Source organism: Thermobia domestica, chromosome 2, assembly GCF_964235325.1.
Source record: "Thermobia domestica chromosome 2, izTheDome1.hap1.1, whole genome shotgun sequence".
Lineage (NCBI taxonomy): Eukaryota > Metazoa > Arthropoda > Insecta > Zygentoma > Lepismatidae > Thermobia > Thermobia domestica.
The window spans coordinates 121,710,144-121,733,363 of record NC_137455.1 but is presented as its reverse complement, the minus strand read 5'-3'; the positions used below and the strand labels follow the sequence as shown (position 1 = coordinate 121,733,363).

At 36.3% G+C, this 23,220-nt stretch overlaps 1 protein-coding gene across 3 annotated transcripts in view; it reads right to left on the bottom strand.

The window, feature by feature from the left end:
* Nucleotides 1–23,220, bottom strand: part of LOC145675198 (retinoic acid receptor RXR-alpha-B-like) — a 175,206-nt gene that overhangs the window by 76,510 nt on the left and 75,476 nt on the right. For all 3 annotated transcript variants that reach the window (XM_081745577.1, XM_081745573.1, XM_081745576.1), the window contains exon 3: nucleotides 6,544–6,714. In XM_081745577.1, coding sequence (XP_081601703.1) covers nucleotides 6,544–6,714 — 171 coding nt within the window. The remainder of the gene's footprint in view (nucleotides 1–6,543; nucleotides 6,715–23,220) is intronic.

Sequence of the window (23,220 nt, the reverse complement as noted above, 5' to 3'; positions counted from 1 at the left end):
AGACCGAAATCCACTCCTTCCCCCCCAAAAACCGCCTCCAATTAGCTGGGGGGATTGAACTGATTTCAGCATGTAAAACAATTTGTTGTTTTAATCAACTCAATAAGGACCCCAAACAATCACATGTTAGACTATCAAACTACCCCACTTGACACCGCCCTTTGCCCCCCACATATCCCCCCCGCGAATTACCTTACGGATGTTCCATATTACTGTAGTTTATAGTTGCGCGTATGTGTTGAAATACCTAAGGTTTTGGTCTCACCGACGATATAATGGGTTTCACGTATCGCTGATTACGAATCTGAGGTGAGAGTTCTAGAATTCAAGATGGAGGATCAATATGGCGGATCAAAAATACGAAACTCCTGAATGTAGCCACAAATAGCTTTTTACTAGGGTATTTTGGGTCGTTGGTTACGAATCTGAGGTCAAAATTCTTGAATTCAAGATTGCAGATCCAATATGGTGGATAAAAACGTCGAAGCCACTAACCGTAGTAGACTAGAGTGTTTTTAGATCGCTGTTTAAGTACGCAACATTCCTTGATACTTCAGCCACTATGTAGAATTATTCTGCACCCTTGCCCTTTACCAAAACCCACCACAGATATCTTAATGCTGAACGGTGTTAAAATAATTCATCAATTATCTGTTCATTATTTTCATCATTTCGGTTTGCAGCATCTAATGTGGTACTTAGCAATGAGTCATCGGGATATCTAATATTCTGTAAATGTCGTGCATGGCCTAAATACCACAAGACACTTGCAACATGCGCACATGTACCTAATGTACGAGCACCGCTTTGACATGTACAGTAGTAACCTTGAATAACATTTTGATCATAATCCTGGTCATCTTCATCATTGGCTACATATGCTATGAAAACTTGATGCTTAGTTGCATTGCGGAACCTTGAGTAGAGACGTATGCGCAAGAATCCCGGTTCAGTTACGTTTTCATCAAGCTGGAATTGCTCATCCTTATCTCGTATTAGTTTATCTTGGACGTAAGAGGATGAGAGATCTACTTGATATGTGCCTACAGTCAAATCTCGTAAGTAGTTTAAGTTAAGTACAGAGAAATCAATTAGGCCTTGATCATTCAGCGGTACCCATTGACCGTTCCTTCTAATAAGATTATCTACCTCCACTCTTGCTTTAACAACATTCGGCATGATTGACCTATTTCTCATTTCTCTAGCTAATTCAATGGTTGCATCTTGCATGAAAATAACGGGATGGTATCTGTTCAAAATAGCTCCAGCTATGCGATAGAAACTATTCAGTTTCTTTGCATGTTGCAGATTCCGACTATCCATCGACTTTTAGTAACTAGTCGAGAAGTATTCGCATCTTCTGTTGATAGTTGCCTTTCACGTGGTAGTAGGAGTGCGGGCATTCTATGATCAATTCCTAAATATACCAGTAAAGGAATTGCATCGCGGTATCCTCTGTCTACTAACAAAATGGCCAGGATTATGATCAAAATGTTATTCAAGGTTACTACTGTACATGTCAAAGCGGTGCTCGTACATTAGGTAAATGTGCGCACGTTGCATGTCTTGTGGTATTTAGGCCATGCACGACATTTACAGAATATTAGATATCCCGATGACTCATTGCTAAGTACCACATTAGATGCTGCAAATCGAAATGATGAAAATAATGAACAGATAATTGATGAATTATTTTAACACCGTTCAGCATTAAGATATCTGTGGTGGGTTTTGGTAAAGGGCAAGGGTGCAGAATAATTCTACATAGTGGCTGAAGTATCAAGGAATGTTGCGTACTTAAAAAGCGATCTACACCCTCCATTCCAAAAGAAACCGAACGTTTTAAAAAAACAAAAAAGCAATGTACATTTTGGATTCCCCTTCAAATCATTTTTATTAATCAATGTATTCCCCTTCTGCATCGATACACATATTTGCACGCTCCAATAAGTTGTCAAACGACTTCTCCATGTCCTTTATTGGAATGGTCTTTAGGACGGCGGTCGTCGCCTTCTCAATTTCATCAATCGATGCGTGCCACTTTCCTTTCATCGCCAAATGCAGTTTTGGGAACAGATAGAAATCGCACGGAGCGAGATCTGGTGAATAGGGCGGATGATGCAACCGAATAATGTGATTTTTTGACCAAAAATTCAGTTACAAGTCGCGAACGATGTGATGGTGCATTATCGTCCAAAAGAGTCCAACTGCCGATTTCGCGATATTCGGGCCAAATACGACGAATTCTTGCCAGCAAACGCTTCATGACGCCCAAGTAAAACTCTCCAGTGACTATCTGGCCGGGCTGAACAAATTCTTTGTGGATAATTCCTTTTGAATCGTAAAAACAAATCAGCATCACCTTAACTTTTGACTTCACCAAGCGACTTTTTTTTGGGTGTTCCTTCATCCGGCGCTCTCCATTCAGCACTTTGCCGCTTTGTTTCGGGCTCATATTCAAAACACCACGTCTCGTCACCAGTTACAATCGATTTCAAGAAGTTTCGATCCTGCCGAGCACTTTTAACGATGTCTTTGCAATGCGCAATTCGATCAACTTTTTGGTCTTCGGTGAGTTTGTGTGGTACAAACCGCGAATTAACCTTCTTAAGGCCCAAAACTTCGGTCAAAATGCGGTATGCGGTTGTTTGAGGAATGCCTAATTCCATTTCAATAACTTTCACCGACGATTTTTTGTTATGTTTGATGAATTCACGCACTTTTTCGATGTTTTCTTCCGATAATCCGGTTCTGGAACGGCCTGATCTTTCGTCATCATCCAGCGTCTCTCTACCCGATTTGAATCACCTGAACCACTCGTAAACTTGCGTACGGGATAGACACTCATCACCATATGCATTTTGTAGCATTTGGTGCGTTTCACTAAAAGTTTTACCCAGTTTAACACAAAACTCAATTGCAGCTCGTTGTTTGAAACTCATTTTCCGACCGATGTACACAACACACTGACAGTTGAAACGCAATAACTTTGTTGCCGTGCATCCAAATGTCATGACATTTATACCAGTTGTCAATGAGGGACTACGCTATCTACCGGTAAAATATTACAACAGATGGCACTAGTGGTACTATTTGTTTTCAAAAGTTCGGTTTCTTTTGGAATGGAGGGTGTAAAAACACTCTAGTCTACTACGGTTTGTGGCTTCGACGTTTTTATCCACCATATTGGATCTGCAATCTTGAATTCAAGAATTTTGACCTCAGATTCGTAACCAACGACCCAAAATACCCTAGTAAAAAGCTATTTGTGGCTACATTCAGGAGTTTCGTATTTTTGATCCGCCATATTGATCCTCCATCTTGAATTCTAGAACTCTCACCTCAGATTCGTAATCAGCGATACGTGAAACCCATTATATCGTCGGTGAGACCAAAACCTTAGGTATTTCAACACATACGCGCAACTATAAACTACAGTAATATGGAACATCCGTAAGGTAATTCGCGGGGGGGATATGTGGGGGGCAAAGGGCGGTGTCAAGTGGGGTAGTTTGATAGTCTAACATGTGGTTGTTTGGGGTCCTTGTTGAGTTGATTAAAACAACAAATTGTTTTACATGCTGAAATCAGTTCTTCCCCCCCAGCTACTTGGAGGCGGTTTTTTGGGGGGAAGGAGTGGATTTCGGTCTTTTTGCCCATTGAGACTTTTGATCCACATGTTAAGAACTATCAACCAGCGAAGTTTCAACAACATTAGCCGAAAGCCACTTTCCATAAGAAAAGTGCGGGGTCCTTTGGCGTTTGCCCATCATGTGCAAACTTTCATTACTAGACATACATGGGAACAAAGTTAAATCTATCATTTGGAGAGGTGACATAGTGTTCAGTCAGTATAAGAACGGCTCGAGCGAACATAATGGTATGTCATTTTCTAACTTTCGAGTAAACCGGATAAGAAGGTTGACCATTCCCATGCAATGACATATACCAAAACAGCTTCCCCTGACATCTACAGGTACATCATGGTGATACTATTTAAAAGTAATAGTTTTACGTATTAAAAAAAATCCTAAATGCACTGTAGCTAAATTTGGATTCATTTCATCTAATATTCTAATAAACGACAAACGTCTCAGTCTGTGCGTCACGTTAATTCTAATAATAAAGTGAAGCTAATAGATGTAACTTGCGCTATCACTTACCTGTATAACAATCCTTGAGTAACTCCCATAAATATTTGGAGAGTTTGTGGGAGGGTGGAGTTTTGGGGAGGGTTTGTGGGAGAACTAAAAGCAATTTTAAATACGGAACAATTATAGCTTTTAATTAGGTACGATTTTAACCTGTAGTGTACATCAAGCCGAAGGGTAAGGGAGGAACAATTTCTTAATATTTGTTGTACTTCACTGATTGACTATCGTGATCGCGGCACGTCGTGGGTCAACTACGAATTGGTCCCAAGGGGCTCCCGAGGACAGGTCTAGATATGCCTTTTTTTCTTTTTCTTTCTTTTTTTTTTGCTACTTTTGATCTCCCTGCACATACTGCATACATTATCTTATCTATTTTTCTTTGTTTTTTGTTACTAATTTACCAAATTAAAATTTCAGTTACAAGTAAGATTTGGTTATTCTTTAACTGTTTTTAAAGATCACAGAAAAAATAGAAAAATGATTGAGGTAATTCTACATTAAGAAAATAATTTAAGTACGTAAGTAAAGTCATGTTCAATAAAAACTGACTTCTCTCTTTTATAAATGTTGTATCTCACAACCATACGTTAAGATACAAGGTAACCAAAAAAGTTCTTGCCGTTCTTAAGTAGTTATAAGCAAAGAGCAATACAGCGGACGGTACTATCTATAGGTTACGAAGTAATCTCCTTCAGCATCCAACACTTTTCGCCAACGTTCCTGCTGTTGCACATACTGCTTTTGCATTTTCCCTACTCCTAATACTGCTTCTATCTATGGCCTCCCATGAGACAACGACCGACTGGTGACAAATTTATACAGCACCTACAAATTCACAAAAGCGTCGAATAAGTGCACATCATTTTTCAATCTGAACAGTTTCCACTGAAAGTTTTGAATGGCAGCAATGCTCTCAATTTATATTTTTCCAACAATCCACTCTATTCTTATGCAATTATTATTAGATTGGTGCGAATGAAATTTTCGTTTTAACATCTGTTTGGAAACTCACCTCAACAACATAACTCAGGAGATGGACTACGGTTACGCGTCTAATGTAACTAACTAGTACATATACAGCAAATACGCTGGGTACGCAGACAATGCGCTATTGAATAGGATCGTATGAAAATGCACCATACAGAGCACACACCGCGGGTAACTATTCTTTACGAATTCAAACCGGGGCATTCTGCACAGAATGCTGAAAAAAGGGCCAGTAATGACAAATGAATGCACCATTCGCATTTAGCTTGTCGAATTTCGTTCCGGTGACACAACATTGCAGTGAGTTCCGTGGGCACTGACTAACATAATGTTTGGATGAGCGAACCCCTAGGAAAGAGTTGATGCTACTGCAGACGGTAAGTCATATACCGTACCACTCTCGCTCAGTGGCTCCGCGCAATCAGTAAGGGTGAAAAGGCTGGAGTCATGAGTGTCACCAGACCAACAAAAATCGCTGTTTGGAAGTGTGCAGTTTTCTGAGTATGAGTAATAACCAGAAAGTTTCTTGCATCGGATCGTTACTGTAGATGAAAAACTCATCTGCTATGAAACTTGCAAATGGGCAGGACAATGCTTGGAAACGTCCAGACGGTTTCCTAAACTACTTCTCCACCCACAGATGATGTGTTGCTGATAGGATGGTTCGTTATATAAGAAATGAAATGATTTTTTTCAGTTTTACGTCCCATGATTATGCCGGCTAAGCTAAAGGAGACTGTGATGATGAGAAATGAATGAAATGGTGAAATGAGGAAAGTGGGAGGAGTGCCCCTAGGAAACTCTCACACGCGATGTTCGTCCACCACAAAGTTGACTTGGTGCAAGAGAACCAGGGACCCCTTAATGTATAAGAATACATCATGTCTTTCTCAGGCGAAGTGAAATCACCAATGCAGATTGTTACAGTGCTGAGCTCATGATAATGAACGCCTATATGTCATTCAAAAAACGGTGCAGACTCTCCATGAGTTGCAGTATGAAACCTTTGTCACGCATTGTATTCTCCAGTCATCTCTCCCACCGACAATCACAGCTTCCGGTATGTCTATCAATTCCTGACAGAGAACTACTATCCTGATTGGGTGATGCAACGTGCGACTGAGGACGTCTTCGCATCACTAACTCCAGACCTCTTTCGCCACGGAATCCAATCGCTGGCTAAGCAATGACAAAGGTATATGGCTGCAGGCGGCGATTATTCTGAATAACCAAGTATCGTAGATTTCAATTTTGTTTGTTTCTAGAAATTATGCAACTGGGGCAGACATTTCATTCGCACCAACCACACATATATGCCGTGCCATTTATCATGATTGCAGTTACAACATACAACTTTAGCTACTCCGCACCTACTTTAAAATAGAGTAACTAGTGAACATACCTGTAAACGCCATAATGTTTTCCACTGGCTCTATCACCACATATAGAACAAAGGTGTTTGGAACCACTTAATGGATGGTTAGGGGGATACGGAGATGATGAACTCCTGGACTGGTTTCCTGAATTACCCAACAAATTGCCATGGCCGATAGTAAACGAGGGCTGGGGTAGGCTGCAATTAAAAAGAATATCATTTTTATAAGTCTTTTATTGATACAGTACACTGTTATACCAATAAAATTATGCTCTCCAAATACTGGGAAATCTATTCGTATGTAAAGAAATGTATTCAACAAACGGATATTTGATTACTACATATTCTTTCATAACATGAGAGATTACTATTTTCAACAGGAGTATATTAAATCAGGTAATTTCATTATTATAAATAAGCGTTGTTTGAATATTTTTGATTTATTGCTGTTAACTGAACAGTATTATCCTCTGAAAGCTAGTTTAGTCTAAATGCATACTGCATAAACTACCGTGAATGCTTTCCCTTAACGTCCTACCCAACAACAACGGGAACAGTGGCGGATCGTACAGATGTTTAGGGTAGCCAAAAACAAATAAGACGATCAAAGAACATCTAAACAAGCCCAATTTACCCTTCATTTTATTTCTACACTTGTGCGTTTCATACGTGAGTGAATTTTCTTGCACTTTTGCCACTAATTTATTCAACTTTATATATATATATATATATATATATATATATATATATATATATATATATATAAAGGACCTTTTATTTATTTATTTATGTTTAACGTCCCAAATTATGCACCAAATGTAAGGGAGACCGTGGGGATGAGATAGGTGATAATCGTAGAATGACGAAGGTGAGAACCCCGAGAAAACCTATTCACATTGTATTTGTCTATATCAGAACTAATTGTTTCCTACTTCGTTACAACTATAATATGGATTCAATTGCAAGATCGTGCATTATATATTTTTAAATCTGTATTTTTGCTTTGCTCCAAACCACTCCCTCACTTTTATAACTATTATTCAACATACACGTATATTAAAGTGATACGGAAAGAGAAATCTGAGTAAAAATCTGTGCATCACTCACTAACAAACTATTTCCTATATGTCTCCGAATAATTGATTTTGATTACGTACTGAGTGCTCTAATATACTGGATGTTGTCCATACATACTGTATATTAATAATTTCCATAGTTAATATCTAAAAATATATATATATCTTAACTGTGTTCAGATCTTACGGATTAATGTTTCTAACTTTTTTTAAAAATAATAATAATAATAATAATGAAATAAATCTGCACAAGTAATAATGTAAAATAAATTACAGGAATGTTTTCGAAGTTTTGGGAATTTTGTTTTAATTTTTTTTTTTTTAATTTTTATCAGTATAGTTTTTCGATCACTTCATTTTAACTGTATGCACTCCTCACAGTGCGAAACAACTTTCCATATTATTTGAAGATCTTACTTCTACTCTGTGCCACCTTCAGTTTTCGGATTACAGCAGAAGTTCCCATCTGCGGGACACTACAGAACACTCAAGACACGGCGAGGAACTTATTACACTATAATACTCTAAAACTATATAAATGATAATGGCAATAATAATCAAAGTTTATAATGTTATCTAAGAACAGTAGCGTGAGCAAGGCGGGTTCGAGGTTTAACCCATTGAGGAAAATATATAAAATTAAAAATCTACCGAATTAAGATAGTATACAAACACCTGAAAATATATGAATTTTTGAGGTTGAGCCCTCTCTCCTTGACGAACTTCTGCGTACACTGACTTACAGAGTCTCCCTCAAAATCGGTTTAACTTATTAAAACCTTCATACTAAAAACGAAATAGGTCGTATAAAGTGTAGACTATCTGGATGATATAAACTTATTTTTAAATACTGCGACACATCGGTTAGGAAAGCCTAGATTAAAGTATGGGATTGACGTTTCGCCAGTTACCATTATTCATAACTAGAATGCGTACCCGTAATGAGGTAAAGGACATTAAATTTAACAGCAAGTATCGGATCTGCGGAAATCAAAACTAAATGAAATGTTTAAGCTAACGCCCCAAGAAATGGATGATTAATGAAAATAAATTATTATGGAAGAATTGATGGGATGAGAATCCGTATTTTTGGATTCTGCAGACATACCGAAACTCCTAACGTAAAGGAAATGGTGATCTTTGAGATTCACCGCGTTTTCCATATTTTAAAAATTAACATTTAAAATACAAATCTATACTTGCAAAGAGACTAAACAATATTGGCTCGGTGCTGAACAACGTTAAGATTTGTTGAAACACGAAAGTATTAGTTATGAGCTCTGTATTATTCAGCAACAAATCAATTCCCAAAACTTAGGAAACACCCTATGCACATAGTTGTGACAAATATTTTTTAACTTCCCTCATTGTAAATGTCTGAATATGTAGAACACACATAAAAAGAAGAGGAATTTATGTCATTTCATCTGATAATTGTGTGAGCTGCTAATTATTGAGTTATCGATTGCCAGAAATGCGTAGGTTAAGATTACTACAATAAACTATGAGTTTATTCGATCATATGAGGAAGTTTATTATGTTCACGACGTACTCAACATGCTCAGTACCCCGATGATCAAATTACTTCTCTGTCGCGACATTTAATTAGATTAGCTCCACCATTTCCTACTTTTTATCATTTGCACATATCGGATATGGAATCGCCACGAATATATGATTTTGCATTTTACAATATGTGCCTACCAATTTTAAGCGTAACAGAACAAATTTTAATCAGTCTTCCCTATGTTAGTATCTTTTCCAAGATAATTGTAATCTTTAAGTTTTTACGTCCCACGGTTATGCCGGTTAGGCTAAAGGAGACGGCGATTATGAGAGATGAGTGAAATGGTGGAATGAAGAAAGTGGGAGGAAACGGGAGAACCCCGAGAAAACCCACGAGCACGGTGTTTGTCAAGATAATTGTGTTACAAATAATAATGCATTTATATATATATATATATATATATATATATATATATATATATATATATATATATATATATATATATGTGTGTGTGTGTGTGTGTGTGTATACTATAAAGAGAAAACGTTCAAGGGTTTCTTCTAGAACGTATACGCTAACAATATATTTCCAAGGGAGCTTATCTTGGTCATTTTTTCACGTTGGTATTGTAAAGTGTACAATACGTAGACTACTACTTACAAATAAGTTGCAGTGTTACTTGTACACCAAATGAAGGATTTTGGCTTTTTATGGTGTACTATCTTCTCAAATATTCAACCTATGTGAATTCAATACTCAAACTTCAAGTAGTACATCTTAACTACTGATTGCAATATTGAAATAAGATCAAAGATGGATTCTGTTCCTCAGACGTTGTATCTATTAAAAAAACAATATGGCTTACCGTTTTTGCTCTATGGGGATAAACATTAAAACTGGAAGTGGTAACTTATGTCTATCACTTCTGACTGTAATTAAAAGAATAAAACCAGATATGAAACATATTCTTGGTACTGAATCTATATCAAAACTCCATTTATAGCTATATTTGTTTTAAGTTATATGTTATGCGATCAGTGTTGAATTCGAATAAACGTAGATTTTCATAACTTTTGGTTTCAAAACAGATAGATGAAAAGTTGAGACAAAACTCATTCTTAGGGCACTGAAACTGTTATAAACCATTTTTCATACCCCTTACAGTCTTTGCTCTATGGAAGTAAGTACTGAAACCGGAAATACTAATAAATTCCAACCATTTGAAGTTTTGCTAGAGCAGAGCGCATTTATATAGTATATAGTTCTAGCTAGGCGTATAGAAACATTACGTATCTTCTTGATTTATTAAAATTTAACATCTCTGCTGTAGGTCTAACAGTAAATTTATTAAGAATGGAAAAAACTGAATCATAAGCTATTACATCCAGTACATTCATAGTTTTTTTTTTTTTTTTTTGTAACAAACCAAGTATTGCCCCTTTGAGGACGTTTTTTTTTCTACATAATTAGTTTAATAATGTTCGTTAAGAAAAGAATACAAAAATAACCACAGCAAACATGTCAAGCTTGCTTTGACGATATGTAGTTGTAGAATTTTATTGAACACAGGGTTGATTTATGATATAAAAATGAGCCATATATTCGTATTCTGTCACATGTATGTACAGTATATACTACGTATTAAGCATAGTGTCATTTTCAATACGAATACGCTATATTACACGATATAATTCATAAATGGTCAAACAAACCTACCAGTGACAAGGTTACGAAGGCTATTACCTCATTAATCAAAACGAAATTGATTACCATGTGCGCACGAGCAACAATCCAAGGTGAGCATATAAATACGATTTTTCCACAATATGTCAACAGAAGTCTAAAACTAGTAATTTTCCCTCATTTTTCTCTATTATTTTAAAATTTGCAGAAGAATATATTTTAAATAGACAGAAGTTATTCTAATTGTTTTGAAAGTATATTTTCCTATAACATTAGATCAATCGAAACCTTGTCATTTGATCTAAATTCTGTATATGCGTACGCCAACATATTAAAGAAAATGTTACATCAATCGTGATGTAGAAGTATTTATTTTTAATATTATCTTAAAAGAATACATGTAATCTCCAGGGAATTTTCACGGTGTATACAACAACTATTCCTTCAACAGTGAAAGTTCCAAATAATATTCTAGTGATATACTCAGGGGTCTAGTGTAATTGAGACATTCATTTAACGTTATTTCTCCTAGTACAGTACACGGTTTGCCGAAGTGGGCCTAGCCCGAAAAAAAAAAACCGCCGGGTTTTTTCGGGTTGGACCCACCTGAAAAAAAACCCCTTAAAACCCATATGGGTTTTTGAGCTTTTCGTTAGCATATTATTGGTACAACTAAGTTGATTACATTGGAAGTGACTTTTTATCAGATTTTGGACTTTCCGTGAGTGAATTAGGTGCTTTCACGTTAAGATATACAACTTTCAATGTAACACCTTTATAAAGTTTGAATGCACTGAATGGATGATTAAAAAAAAAGTCGTACCTTAGATTGAGATAATTATAGAACAAATTAATGTATGGATTGTGCTTATAGCCTATTTGAAGTAAAATATGCAATTTTATATTTTAGAAAATACTTTCCGTGAATAGTGTGGTCTCCCACTCAGCGACGCCGAAGGACGTTATCCCTCATACGTCTGATGGGTTTAGGGCCATAAGTGCTGGCACTAGTAGTAAATATGTAGTGTATTAATAAAACTATTAGTATTATTTTTTATTATCTTTGATGGTAACAAGTATTCCTCAGTAAAGTTTGGTGTTCAGTTATTTGTTGCTACTCTTCAAATATGCATTCTGTAGAATCAACAGCAGCAATAGCGTAAAATTCTTGTCAAGTTTAAGAAGCTTAATGCTCGGAGATTCGAGAAGTTCGTAACGCTTACTATGTCAAGTGCTGAATTCAAACTTCCGTACTAGTGGAAGTTTCGATGTACAGTAAAGAAAGCTTGCATTTTTGGAAAATAATAATAATAATAATAATAATAATAATAATAATAATAATAATAATAATAATAATAATAATAATAATAATAATAATGCCGGTAATAATAATAAATCATTGTCGCGAAAGAAGTGCTCGGGAAATTCCCGCAATTGAACGCACAAAGCATCGGAACTGAATACTTCAACAATAAAACTATTTGAAAAAAAAAATGAAATGAAATTTTTTAGTTTCACGTACGACGGTTATGCAGGTTAGGCTAAAGGAGACGGTGTTTATGATAAATGTTTGAAATGGTGGAATGAAGAAATTGGGGGGAAACGGGAGAACCCCGAGAAAACCCACGAGCACAGTGTTTGTTCACCACAAATTCCACATGGTGCGAGCTGGGATCGAACCATGGACCCCAAGCACCGGAAGTGAACACTCTACCACTGGGTCACCGCGCCCGTAATAAAACTATTTATTTTACGCAGTAAGATATTTAGTTTCATTTAAGACATATTGAAACATTTACTTTATGAAATACGAATTATACAGGGTGTTTCAAAACAACACCGACAATGTTTGGGAGATGATTCCTGACACCAGGAGAAGACAAAAAGTATAGACCAACCTGGGTGCACAAATGCTTCCTTTCGGAGTTACAGGCTGCCGAAAATTTGAAAAGATGAGCTTTAAAGGTCTATAGCGCCAAAACTATGGGACCTACCGTAGTAGGGTCAAGACTTCACTTAGGAACTAAGATGTGTACTATCCAAAAATAAATGTTCCAGAATCCTACGGTACTCAAGCAACAATTTTTATACAGGGAGTTTTGCTACGGGCATATAATTTGAAGTACTCACCAACTACCTCCTTTCCTGAATCACTTCTTACAGTTTGCCGGTATAGTTCATTAACACCCTGCATATATGTATATATATTGAAATTCAAACGGTTTAATGTGGATGAAATACTAACGAGTCAAAACTAGTCAGCGCTTTCAAGGCATTATTACGGAGAAATCTCTTCACCATAAGGACTTACATCAAAAGAAGAGAAAAAGTTTGTATGGACTTGTGGGGAAAAGTGAATATTTTCTAAGCTAGGGCAGTCCAAAAGCTAAATTTAACACGTTCTACATTTCGAATTCGAAAAACCATGGAGTGGCGGCTCATATTAGCGTAAAGGAAGCCATACGTACGCAATCCAAAAATGCATATTTCATTAATGCGCAAGGGATTCTATACAGGATATAATTCTCAGAATGCTGATTTCAAGGTGGGTCCACAGTAGAAAAAAAAAGCCTGACAACAGTCGACACGGAAAGTCAGAAAGTGTTAGAGAACGGCAGCCCCACGGTCCCTCGTGTTCGGAATAACGCATGCTGCGATGTTTTGTTCCATACTTATATGTGAAATATAGCGTGACAAAATACATTGCAGTACGCGTTATTCCGAACACGAAAAACCATGCAGCTGGTGGTGCTCAACACTTCCGACTTTCTGCTGAAACATTCAACGTCCACTTTTACTCAAGGTTTGCCTTTTGCTACTTCAGACCCACCTTGTTCCGACCATATCTGAGAATTCTTTTGAGAGTATGTATGAGAATTTTACCCTCTAGATCCCTTATATACTCATTGCACATTGATGAAATATGCATCTTTTGATTGCGTATGTATGACTTCCTTTATGCCAATATGAACCGTCACTCCATGGGTTCTCGAATTCGAATTTGCGCGTGTTGAAATTTAGCTTTTCCACGATTTTGGACAGCCCTAGCTCTGAAATTATGCACTGTTTCCCCACAGGTCTATACAATTTTTTTTTTTTTTTTTTTTTTTTTTAAATCTTATATTGATGTAAGATATTCTCTTACAGTTTGTCGTATAATTCATTAACACTGTGCATATATACAGAATGGACCATTTATCTTTATACGCTCTTGTAACTTCTAACCTAATGGATAAAAACTGCTGAAATTTTGTACCATGCAAATATGACAGGGGGATACTGTCAAACATACTACTTATTACCACAAGGTTAGCAGCGTTGCCAACCCAACATAAAGTTGTATTTTTAAAATGGTACTACGTCAGATTATTACATATTCCAAATCTCCGTTGAAAGGAAAACATACAACACAACACTAGTCATAGTGTTGCAAACTGGGGACGCTACAGTATCAAAAACATCTAAAAACAACCAAATGTTGGAGTTATAACGCATGGACTGTGATATACATCCAAAGTATCTTAATGTTGACGATTATTATTCGACGTATTTGGAACGAACAGAAGCAAAATTACAAGGAATTGAAAATTTGATTTTTTCAAAGGAGTTTTATTAAGAAAAAGTGTTTAGGCAAGTATCGCATACAATTACATATATGGTTTCCAACAGACATCAAGATTGATTTCCAGCAATTCGATATCTCAAACTACTCCGGATATAATATGAAAAATGGGAAATTCTGATATAATGCTTAAAATGGCGTATTTATCGAAACTTTTTAAAACAATCTTTTACTTACTTTGCTTGTATAATATTACAATAATACTTTTTGGTAAGCATAAATACAACAAATTCTCGAAATTACACACATTTTAGCAGTGTTACAATCTAAGTTTTTACCATATCGCCAGAATGGTTTGAGATATAAAATTGCCGTTAACGACATTGTAATCTTTACACCTACTGAAAACCATCTGTGCAATTGAATGAGGTACTTATATAAGTAGTTTTTTTTTTTTTTTCTAAACAAAGGCTTTTTAAAAATAATCAAATTTTCAATCCCTTGTAACTTGTAAAGCACGATCTTAGTGCCTGACATTGAAGTACTCTGTTCATTGCCACGTTTGCCTTACTTGCGTTATTGCCGCCATAGCAGGCTTGCCAATGCTAATGATGAAAAAAAAAAAAAAAAAAATAGGATATAAGAAATCACGACGAAAATAATCATGGAAATTACACCAACTGTTGTATCAACATACATTCTACTCTAAATATAATTAAATGGGTAATTATCTCGTTGCAAAATTTTATACGAGTTTCTTAGTGTTTTCGTGCGTAGCTCACCAGTACTAAGCAACGACCATAAGGACAGTGTAAAAAGGATCTGCATCAGACAGTCTTTGTAAGTATACATCTCCAAGATGAGAATAATGTCATCACTTGTAACATATTTTACAATTATTTGCCTACAGTTAGTGCAAAAAGTATTGATACACCTAAATAAATTATTTACAAGGTCTTTAAAATCACTACTCCATAGAACTTTTTAATGAACACGACGAAACTAGTTTGTTTTTTTGTTCCATTTGGTAGGTATATGAATATTTTCTGCGCTAACTGTATATTGTTTGATGTAATCATCTTTAGACAATAAACAGGAAAGGACGAAACACATTCAACCACCCTACTGTGGAGACAAAAGGTCCTCCAACCACTCACACCTTATTTACTTGTGTTATTTTCACAAGTGGAAGTAACAATGCCACAGAAATATAGGTGGTTTCGTTAAAATATAGGAAAAATAGGAAGCTGAGAAAATTTATAGGAAAAGTAGAAACTATAGGAGCATTGGAAAGTTTGCTATAGTGGCCACCAATTTTGGAAGGTTTGTGATGATGTAACGTATTTGGTTTGCAACATTAATTAATAAAATTACGATAGGAAGTTTTCGTTTAATATGCAGATTTGAAATTTGTAGTAACTTGACATAGTATCAGTTGAGAAAATAAAAGGCGCAATTGGAAACCACGTGGTGTCACGGAATATCCGAAACAACGTTTCCCTGTCAATATTTGCACGGTACAAAATTTCAGTGTTTTTTATCCATTAAATGGCCAATATTATATATATATATATATATATATATATATATATATATATATATATATATATATATAGATAGATAGATAGATAGATAGATAGATAGATAGATGGATAGATATGTGTGTGTTTTATTAGAGTGGTACTTAATGTTCGACTTCCGAGATCTTTTTGAGTCTTATCTACTAAAATGGTTCCATTTCAGATCAAATTAGCCAATGAGAAAAACTAGTTCAATTAAATAATAAAAGGTACCCCAAGCAACCTCGAGCTTTGAATGCATTTATTGTATACAATCTCTCTACATACGGTGTAAAAGTAGTAGTCCTGATTGAGTGCTTGTTCAACGCTCTGGCCAAACCGCTTAAGCTAGAAACTTAGAAATTTGGAGAAGGTATAGGGCTTTCGATGTAAGGGTCCACTAAGGAAGGATTTTTGGGAATTCGACAGGGAAGGGGAGAAAAGGAATGGCAATTATTATCTTAAGATGTCCACAAATCGGAAACTGAAAGTTAGAGACATGAAATTTGGCATGAGGACTTCTCATTTAAAATAATTAGATATGTCTTTCACAGTTTTTTTTTTTTTTTTTTAATATTAGCCCTTGAAGGAAATAAAAAAAGGCCAGAAGAATAAAAGGGGTAAGATTACAACTCTTATAAGTGGATGGTGACATCTTGAAATTTGTTAAGGTTAGACACGTTCGATTTGGTATTTAGATTTTTTTTATTTAAATTAAGATATATCTAAGAGTTTTTTTTAATATTTTCCCTAGAATGGAAGCAAAAAGTGTATAGAAAAATGGGTGGGAGTAGCTATTATTACAATAAGATGGTCTTATCTCGAAATCCATTAAGGTTAGATACATGAAATTTGTGATTTAGACTTTACATTTAAAATAATCAAAGACGTGTTTCAACATCTTTTGATATTTCCCTACAAGGGAAGGAAAATGGCAGGGAAAAAAAAATCGGTGTTGTAACTGTTAAAATAATATGATCATATCTCGAAATCCTCTAAGGTTAGAACCATGAAAATCGGTGTTTAGACTTTTAATTTAAAATAATCAAAGATGTTTTTCAGCGCTTTTAGATGTATCCCGTAGAAGGGAAGAAAACGGGTGAGGTTTTAATTGTTAAAATAAGATTACCATATTTCGAAATCCTTTAAGTGTAGACACATGTTAATTAAAAGACGTCTTTCACTGTTTTTGTTGTTTTCCTTCGAGGGGAAGAAAAAAGGGCGGAGGTTGTAATTGTATCCGTATCTCGAAATTCCAGGATGTGAGAAGTGCGAGGCCGTAGGCCGAGCGAATTCAGAGGTCTGAGGGCGAAGTTTTCAATATTAGGCAGAAGTCTGTAATAGACCCTTGTAATTTGGAAACAGTTAGACCGAGTAAGACTATATCTTTAACAGAGACAATAGAGAGCAACTTTATAATACCATCATAGCATCCAACTTAGAAGTCCACCATACTGAATTCAGATCCTTTTTACGAGGAAGGAAGGGTCATATCATTATGGACAATTGTGACATATTGTTCTGGGATAGGTTTTTACTTATTTATTATAATTTACCACAAATGCACATCTGACGTTATTTACAACTTATCTCTAATCATTTAGTTGCAATTGCTTTCATATCTGTTCACTAAGTTACATTTTTTCGCAGTTTGCACACGTGTTTAAATAAGTGGTGGACAACAGCTAGCTAGAATATTATTATACAATTATTAAATGGTCAGAGGTCAGTTGCATACAACATCAGATGTGAATTTGGTAAACAGCTATCCCAAAACGATATCACATGATCTCCTTCCTTTAAATATATATGATGGACGTTATAACAGTGTTATACAGTGGTAAATCTCTATTGTCTCCATATAAGATATGGCTTCATTCCGTCTAGCCATTTCCAAATAAAAAAGAGTTTATTACAGACTTTCCCTTATATTGTTATTCATGCACATTTGTAGAATTAAGATGCAACTGGAGACATTAAATATGGACTGGCATCCACATTTGACAGACAGACATAAACCTTGAGATACATATCTGATACACTTGAAAACAAATTATCGGGCCCGTGAGGTATAAAACGTTTCTTCCTTGAAGAATATAAAGCACATAAAGTATGATTAATATTCACGCCAAAATTTGACATGTAAGGAAACATGTTTTTATCCCACACACTCACTGAAGTCTGCAGTCTGCACTTCATAAGAAGTTCTAACAGAAATTTACAAGTATTATAAAAGTCGAAGTTTTTGTAATAAACGTTACATTACATTTTACCACACTGTAAGCCAACTGGACCATTTTGTTTTGGCGGCAAAACCCTTTGACGTCGAAAGCAGTTATTACTTTTTATTATAAGAATTCGCAACGATTTGTAATGAATAAATAAATAAAATAAAGTTGCTTCTGCTTTGCTGTGTTCGAAATACACAGAATTAAAAATAGTACCCATCTCTCTAAAGCTCTATTCTTAAGAAAGATTACATCAACCAAATGGTCTGTCTCTTTGAAGCCCTTTTAGTCCTCCTGCTAGTCTAGTTGCTAGAACATGCGTCTTTGGTGGCCTCAGATTTGATTCCCGGTAGGAAAACACTGAATACCTTACGGTAGTTCGGATCTCACCTTGAAACCGTACCTCTACGTTTCATATAGCCTAGTGTTGAAAACAGATGGCGATCATTGAAGCATGTATGCGACTACACGCGAGAATACTTCAGAATTAAAAGTTAATGTATCATCGGAATATGTAGACCTATGTGAAGTCAATATTATCTTACTATAACTCACATTAAAATATGCTATTAGCAACAGAAAACATTACACTCTTAAATTATTAGTTTAATCAATATGGAGAGATGGATGAACAGCTCCTACAATGACTGCTTAGAGCATGTGTCCCTATTCAGTACCGGAGTTATATAAAACGGAAACCACTGTTTAAAGTGGGATTCGAACCAAAATGAAATGAAATGAAATTTTGAGTTTTACGTCCCACGGTTATGCCGGTTAGACTAAAGGAGACGGTGATAATGAGTAATGAATGAAATGGTGGAATGAAGAAAGTGGGAGGAAACGGGAGAACCCCGATAAAACCCACGCACACGGTGTTTGTTCACCACAGGATTCGAACCAAAGTTGCATGTATATTCCAGATGTGTAAGTCGGATGTCGGAGTCGCATGTATAGGGTTGCCATATTTTAAAATTAGAAAAGCGGGGGATTCTAAACCGTAAGTACTGATGTGAATTTATATATTACATATACTGACCTGGGATCCTTCGGATAATTTTTTTAAGTGATTTCTTTGTTAAGAGACACTTCAAATGGACTTTTCTAAAGAAACTATAGCAAAGCAAATTTAGTTTTTGCCTTTAATGCTTTATTAAGTTCAACAAATGTGAGTTTCGAATTGTAAAGTAAGTATTACAGTAAGATATCTGTAACTGCAATGATATGTGTAAGCCAAGTTTTCCAAAAATAAATAAATAAATAAATGAAAAGCAAGCGTTACATGGTTTCGTACGGTTTTCTCTCTAACTTGTAAGAAAAGCAAAATAATTTATATGAAGTCGTGAATAATTCGAGTATGTTTGTCATAACATCCACACACGAATATTCATTCATATAGAACTTCCAGTACATTACATTAAAAATACATGAACTACACAAAGAAAACCGCTGTGCATTAGAGCAACTATCTTATTAGCAAACGACATTGGGTGATATCAATAAAACGGAGAAGTTACTCATTACGCCCAATTTTGAAGTAGTTACTCGCATTGGTATCAATAAAAAGTAGGGATGGGCGAAACCGGTTTTTATAAAAACCGAAAACCAGTTTCTATAAAAACCGAAATCCGAAAAACCGACATTTCGGTTTTCTCCAAAACCGGTTCGGTTTTTCACCGAAACCGGTTTCGGTTTTCTCCAAAACCGGTTTCGGTTTTTCTCCAAAACCGGTTTCGGTTTTTCTCCAAAACCGGTTCGGTTTTCACCGAAACTGGTTTCGGTGAAAACTTTTCGAAAACACATAAGACTATTTCTGTGGAAATGGATTCGGTTTCCGGAGAACAACGAAACACCATTCTGGTCAGAAATAGAACAAATTTTGAAAAAAAAACGGAATCGGTTTTGAAGAAAATCGAAACCGGATCTGGTGAAAAACCGAACCGGTTTTGGAGAAAACCGAAACCGGTTTTTTGAAAATTTTCAAAAACCGGTTTCGGTTTTTCTAAAAACCGAAAACCGAAAAACCGGTTTTTGTGCCCACCACTAATAAAAAGAGAACTGAGCACTAGTCGTCTCGGCTGACCTCGGAGAAGCCCCGCCCTTTTGAAGTAACCACACCTCTGTTCTCGAGCCGAGTAACTACTACGCGTTTGATATCAATAAAAATCAAAGACTCCTCTGTGATGCTAGTAACTTCTCCAAATTTGTGGAGCAAGCTAAATAGGTGACTCCGTGCGAAATATGGCAGAGTATATGATTGTTTTACTACGTAGAAAAACTTATAAACTGCATAGAAATGTTGGAAATGGAGATTACAAAAAGCATTATAAGTTTATGAAAGAAAATGTAGTGATTAGCACAACATTTTTTAAGGAGAATCAACCGAAATTCGGGGTGGTGGACTACGTAATGATGAAAAGATGCGGGTTTTCTTCAAGGGCGCCGATCCTGTGGGGGCCAGGGGACCCGGGCCCCCAAAAGCTCATGTGGGCCCCCTATTGTATTTATGAATATACAATATTTGGCATAATTAGAGTGCAATTTGTCTTAAAATCCTGATATATATACCTTCTACATCTGAATGCCCTCCCCCCCCCAATTTACAGAGAAATCGGTGCTCTTGGTTTTCTTGCGTTACGTGAGTGATCCGGGATTCAAGGTCGGAATGTCAGGGGATTCTGGTGTGGCTCAAAGTACTGTCTATGACTACCTGAAAATGGATTGTTTCCGGAAGTGTGCGTAATATACAAACAGCAAAGGTAGAGTGGCAAGAACAATATACATTTCCGGGTGCTATCGGAGCACTTGACTATACACAAGTGGCATTAAAGAAACCTAGTATTTTGGAGAGTAATACGTTAATAGGAAGAGCTATTTCGTGGCTAAGCGGTTAGCATACATGCCTTTGGCATAGGAGACCCGCGTTCGATTCCCGGCAGGATCTCATGTGGTTTGGATTCCACGTTAATCAGTGGGTTCTGTCTCATATAGGCACGCTACTGAAAAGGACGTTAAACTAATAATCAACTCAACTCAACGTTGATAGAAAGGGTGTATACATGAGAATGGGACACGTATGGTGTGGAAAATGCAATCAGATGGGCGTGATTTATGACGTGGGTGGCTGGACTTTATTAAAAAGAAAACAAAGGAGCCAAGTGTCTGATTTCGTTCTTAAAGCCAAACAATCTACAAAGACCTTGGACAACACGTGATATGCGCTTGTCGTGTTAATCTTAATATTGCTGGATTCCAATCAACATCCGTCAGCTCAAATAGGTTCATTCCCATGGTTTCAATATTACTTTCTTCTTTCCCGTTTTTTTTTCTTCTTTTTTATTTTTGTTTTATTCTCGCTCGAATATTAAAGATTCCCTTTTGAATTTGTGTCTCAGTCGTAGATGTATTTGATATTTCGTTGCATTTCAGTGTAATTACCTTCAAACTTTCGGCTTTCCTTCGTTTACTTTCTGGTAGCTGTGACTTTGAAAGTACCACTGGAAACTCTTTTAGAATATCCACAAATGCACTTTGATTGAAGCTATCGTTGCTACTTGCCCGTTTCATGGCTTTTAAGATACATGCCATAGGTTAAAAACAACGAAATGACTGCGCGATGAATGGGAGAAATTAGTAATCACTTCTTTTATTGATACGACTCGGTGCTACGTGCAGAGGAAGCGCGAGTAAACGTTCATAAATCTGGAGCAGACTAGACCTGAGTAGTGGCTTGTTTTATTGATACGAAATTGAGGGAGGAGATTACTCCAGGTGTAATTACTCCGATTCTCGAGCAGGACTTCTCAGGAGTAGTTACTTATTTTTATTGATATCACCCACTGTCCACGCACATTGGGCAAATAGCTCACAGTCTGATCCAGAGCGCGAGTCCAATTTAACTCAATCGTGGTTGAGATTGACACCGAGATGTAGCGATTTACGTTGAATATAACAACACAAAAGTTGTCCTAGATTTTTTGCCAATCCAAATAAGCGGGTGGTTTTTCGTGATTAAGAGATGATTAAGCGGGGGATGAATATACGACCTGAAAATCAGGTGGTACCCGCTACGGGTAATATGGCAACCCTACGCTTGTCAGTCATTTAACATAATGGGGAACAGCTTCTAGCTTGAGGTAGTACGTTTTCTAAAGTAGGCCTATATACATGGATTTTGTTGTGTAATATGGCTCAATTTAATAACATTATTCTCTTTCGTTAAACATCGATCAAGATCGCCTGACAAAATTCACACAACGGGCAACAACCTTTCTCAAAAGCAGATGACGGTTTAACCTACGACGGAGTTGTTTATATTCTAAATTGTGCAATAGTGACCATAATCATGGCATGAAGTCCACGCTACCATAAACGCGAAGCAGTTGTGCCAGGGTTGCCTTCTGCACGTGGTTGATGTTAAACATGGACACTATCGATCTATAAATATTACTATGCTCATGCTGTATCTACACAGGAGTGAAGTGCACAGCACATAATCTCATTAAGTTTTCTACTGGGGAAAAAATGGAACTATGATATTTGTTCTGGATACTGTTCCACGACACAACACACGGACAACCAGCTAATGGGAGGAGCAGCAGAGTGCCAAGTACTCACGCAACACAACACAGCAAAATTTGCGTGTTCCGAATGACGTAGTGTCTTATCTCAAGGTCAAGCAGATTCTCTCGTTCAACGAGGTAGCAATGTGCAAATAAGACAACTCCATCTCAACTATACTTAATAATGACAACATTTCTGTTTTAATTAAATTTTGACAGTAAGATAATTAAGTATCATACGCATATATGCACATGAAATAAAATCATGGGCTCTATTTGCAAAACAAAAATAAGAAGTGTTCTTGATTTGACTTACGACTGTTCGTGTCCATCTACCTACGTTCAGTCATTCTGGGAAATACTTGTTAGTTGATGCTGTGTAAGGACAAAAGCAGAATGAGTGGCGCATGTAAGGGTGGAGAAAGAAAACTACGTAACACAAAGGTAAAAACATTAAACTAGATGGGCGCCGAATTTAGTGGATGACTTTCTCTAAACAATTATGTAATAGAAGGTAGGTACAAGACAAG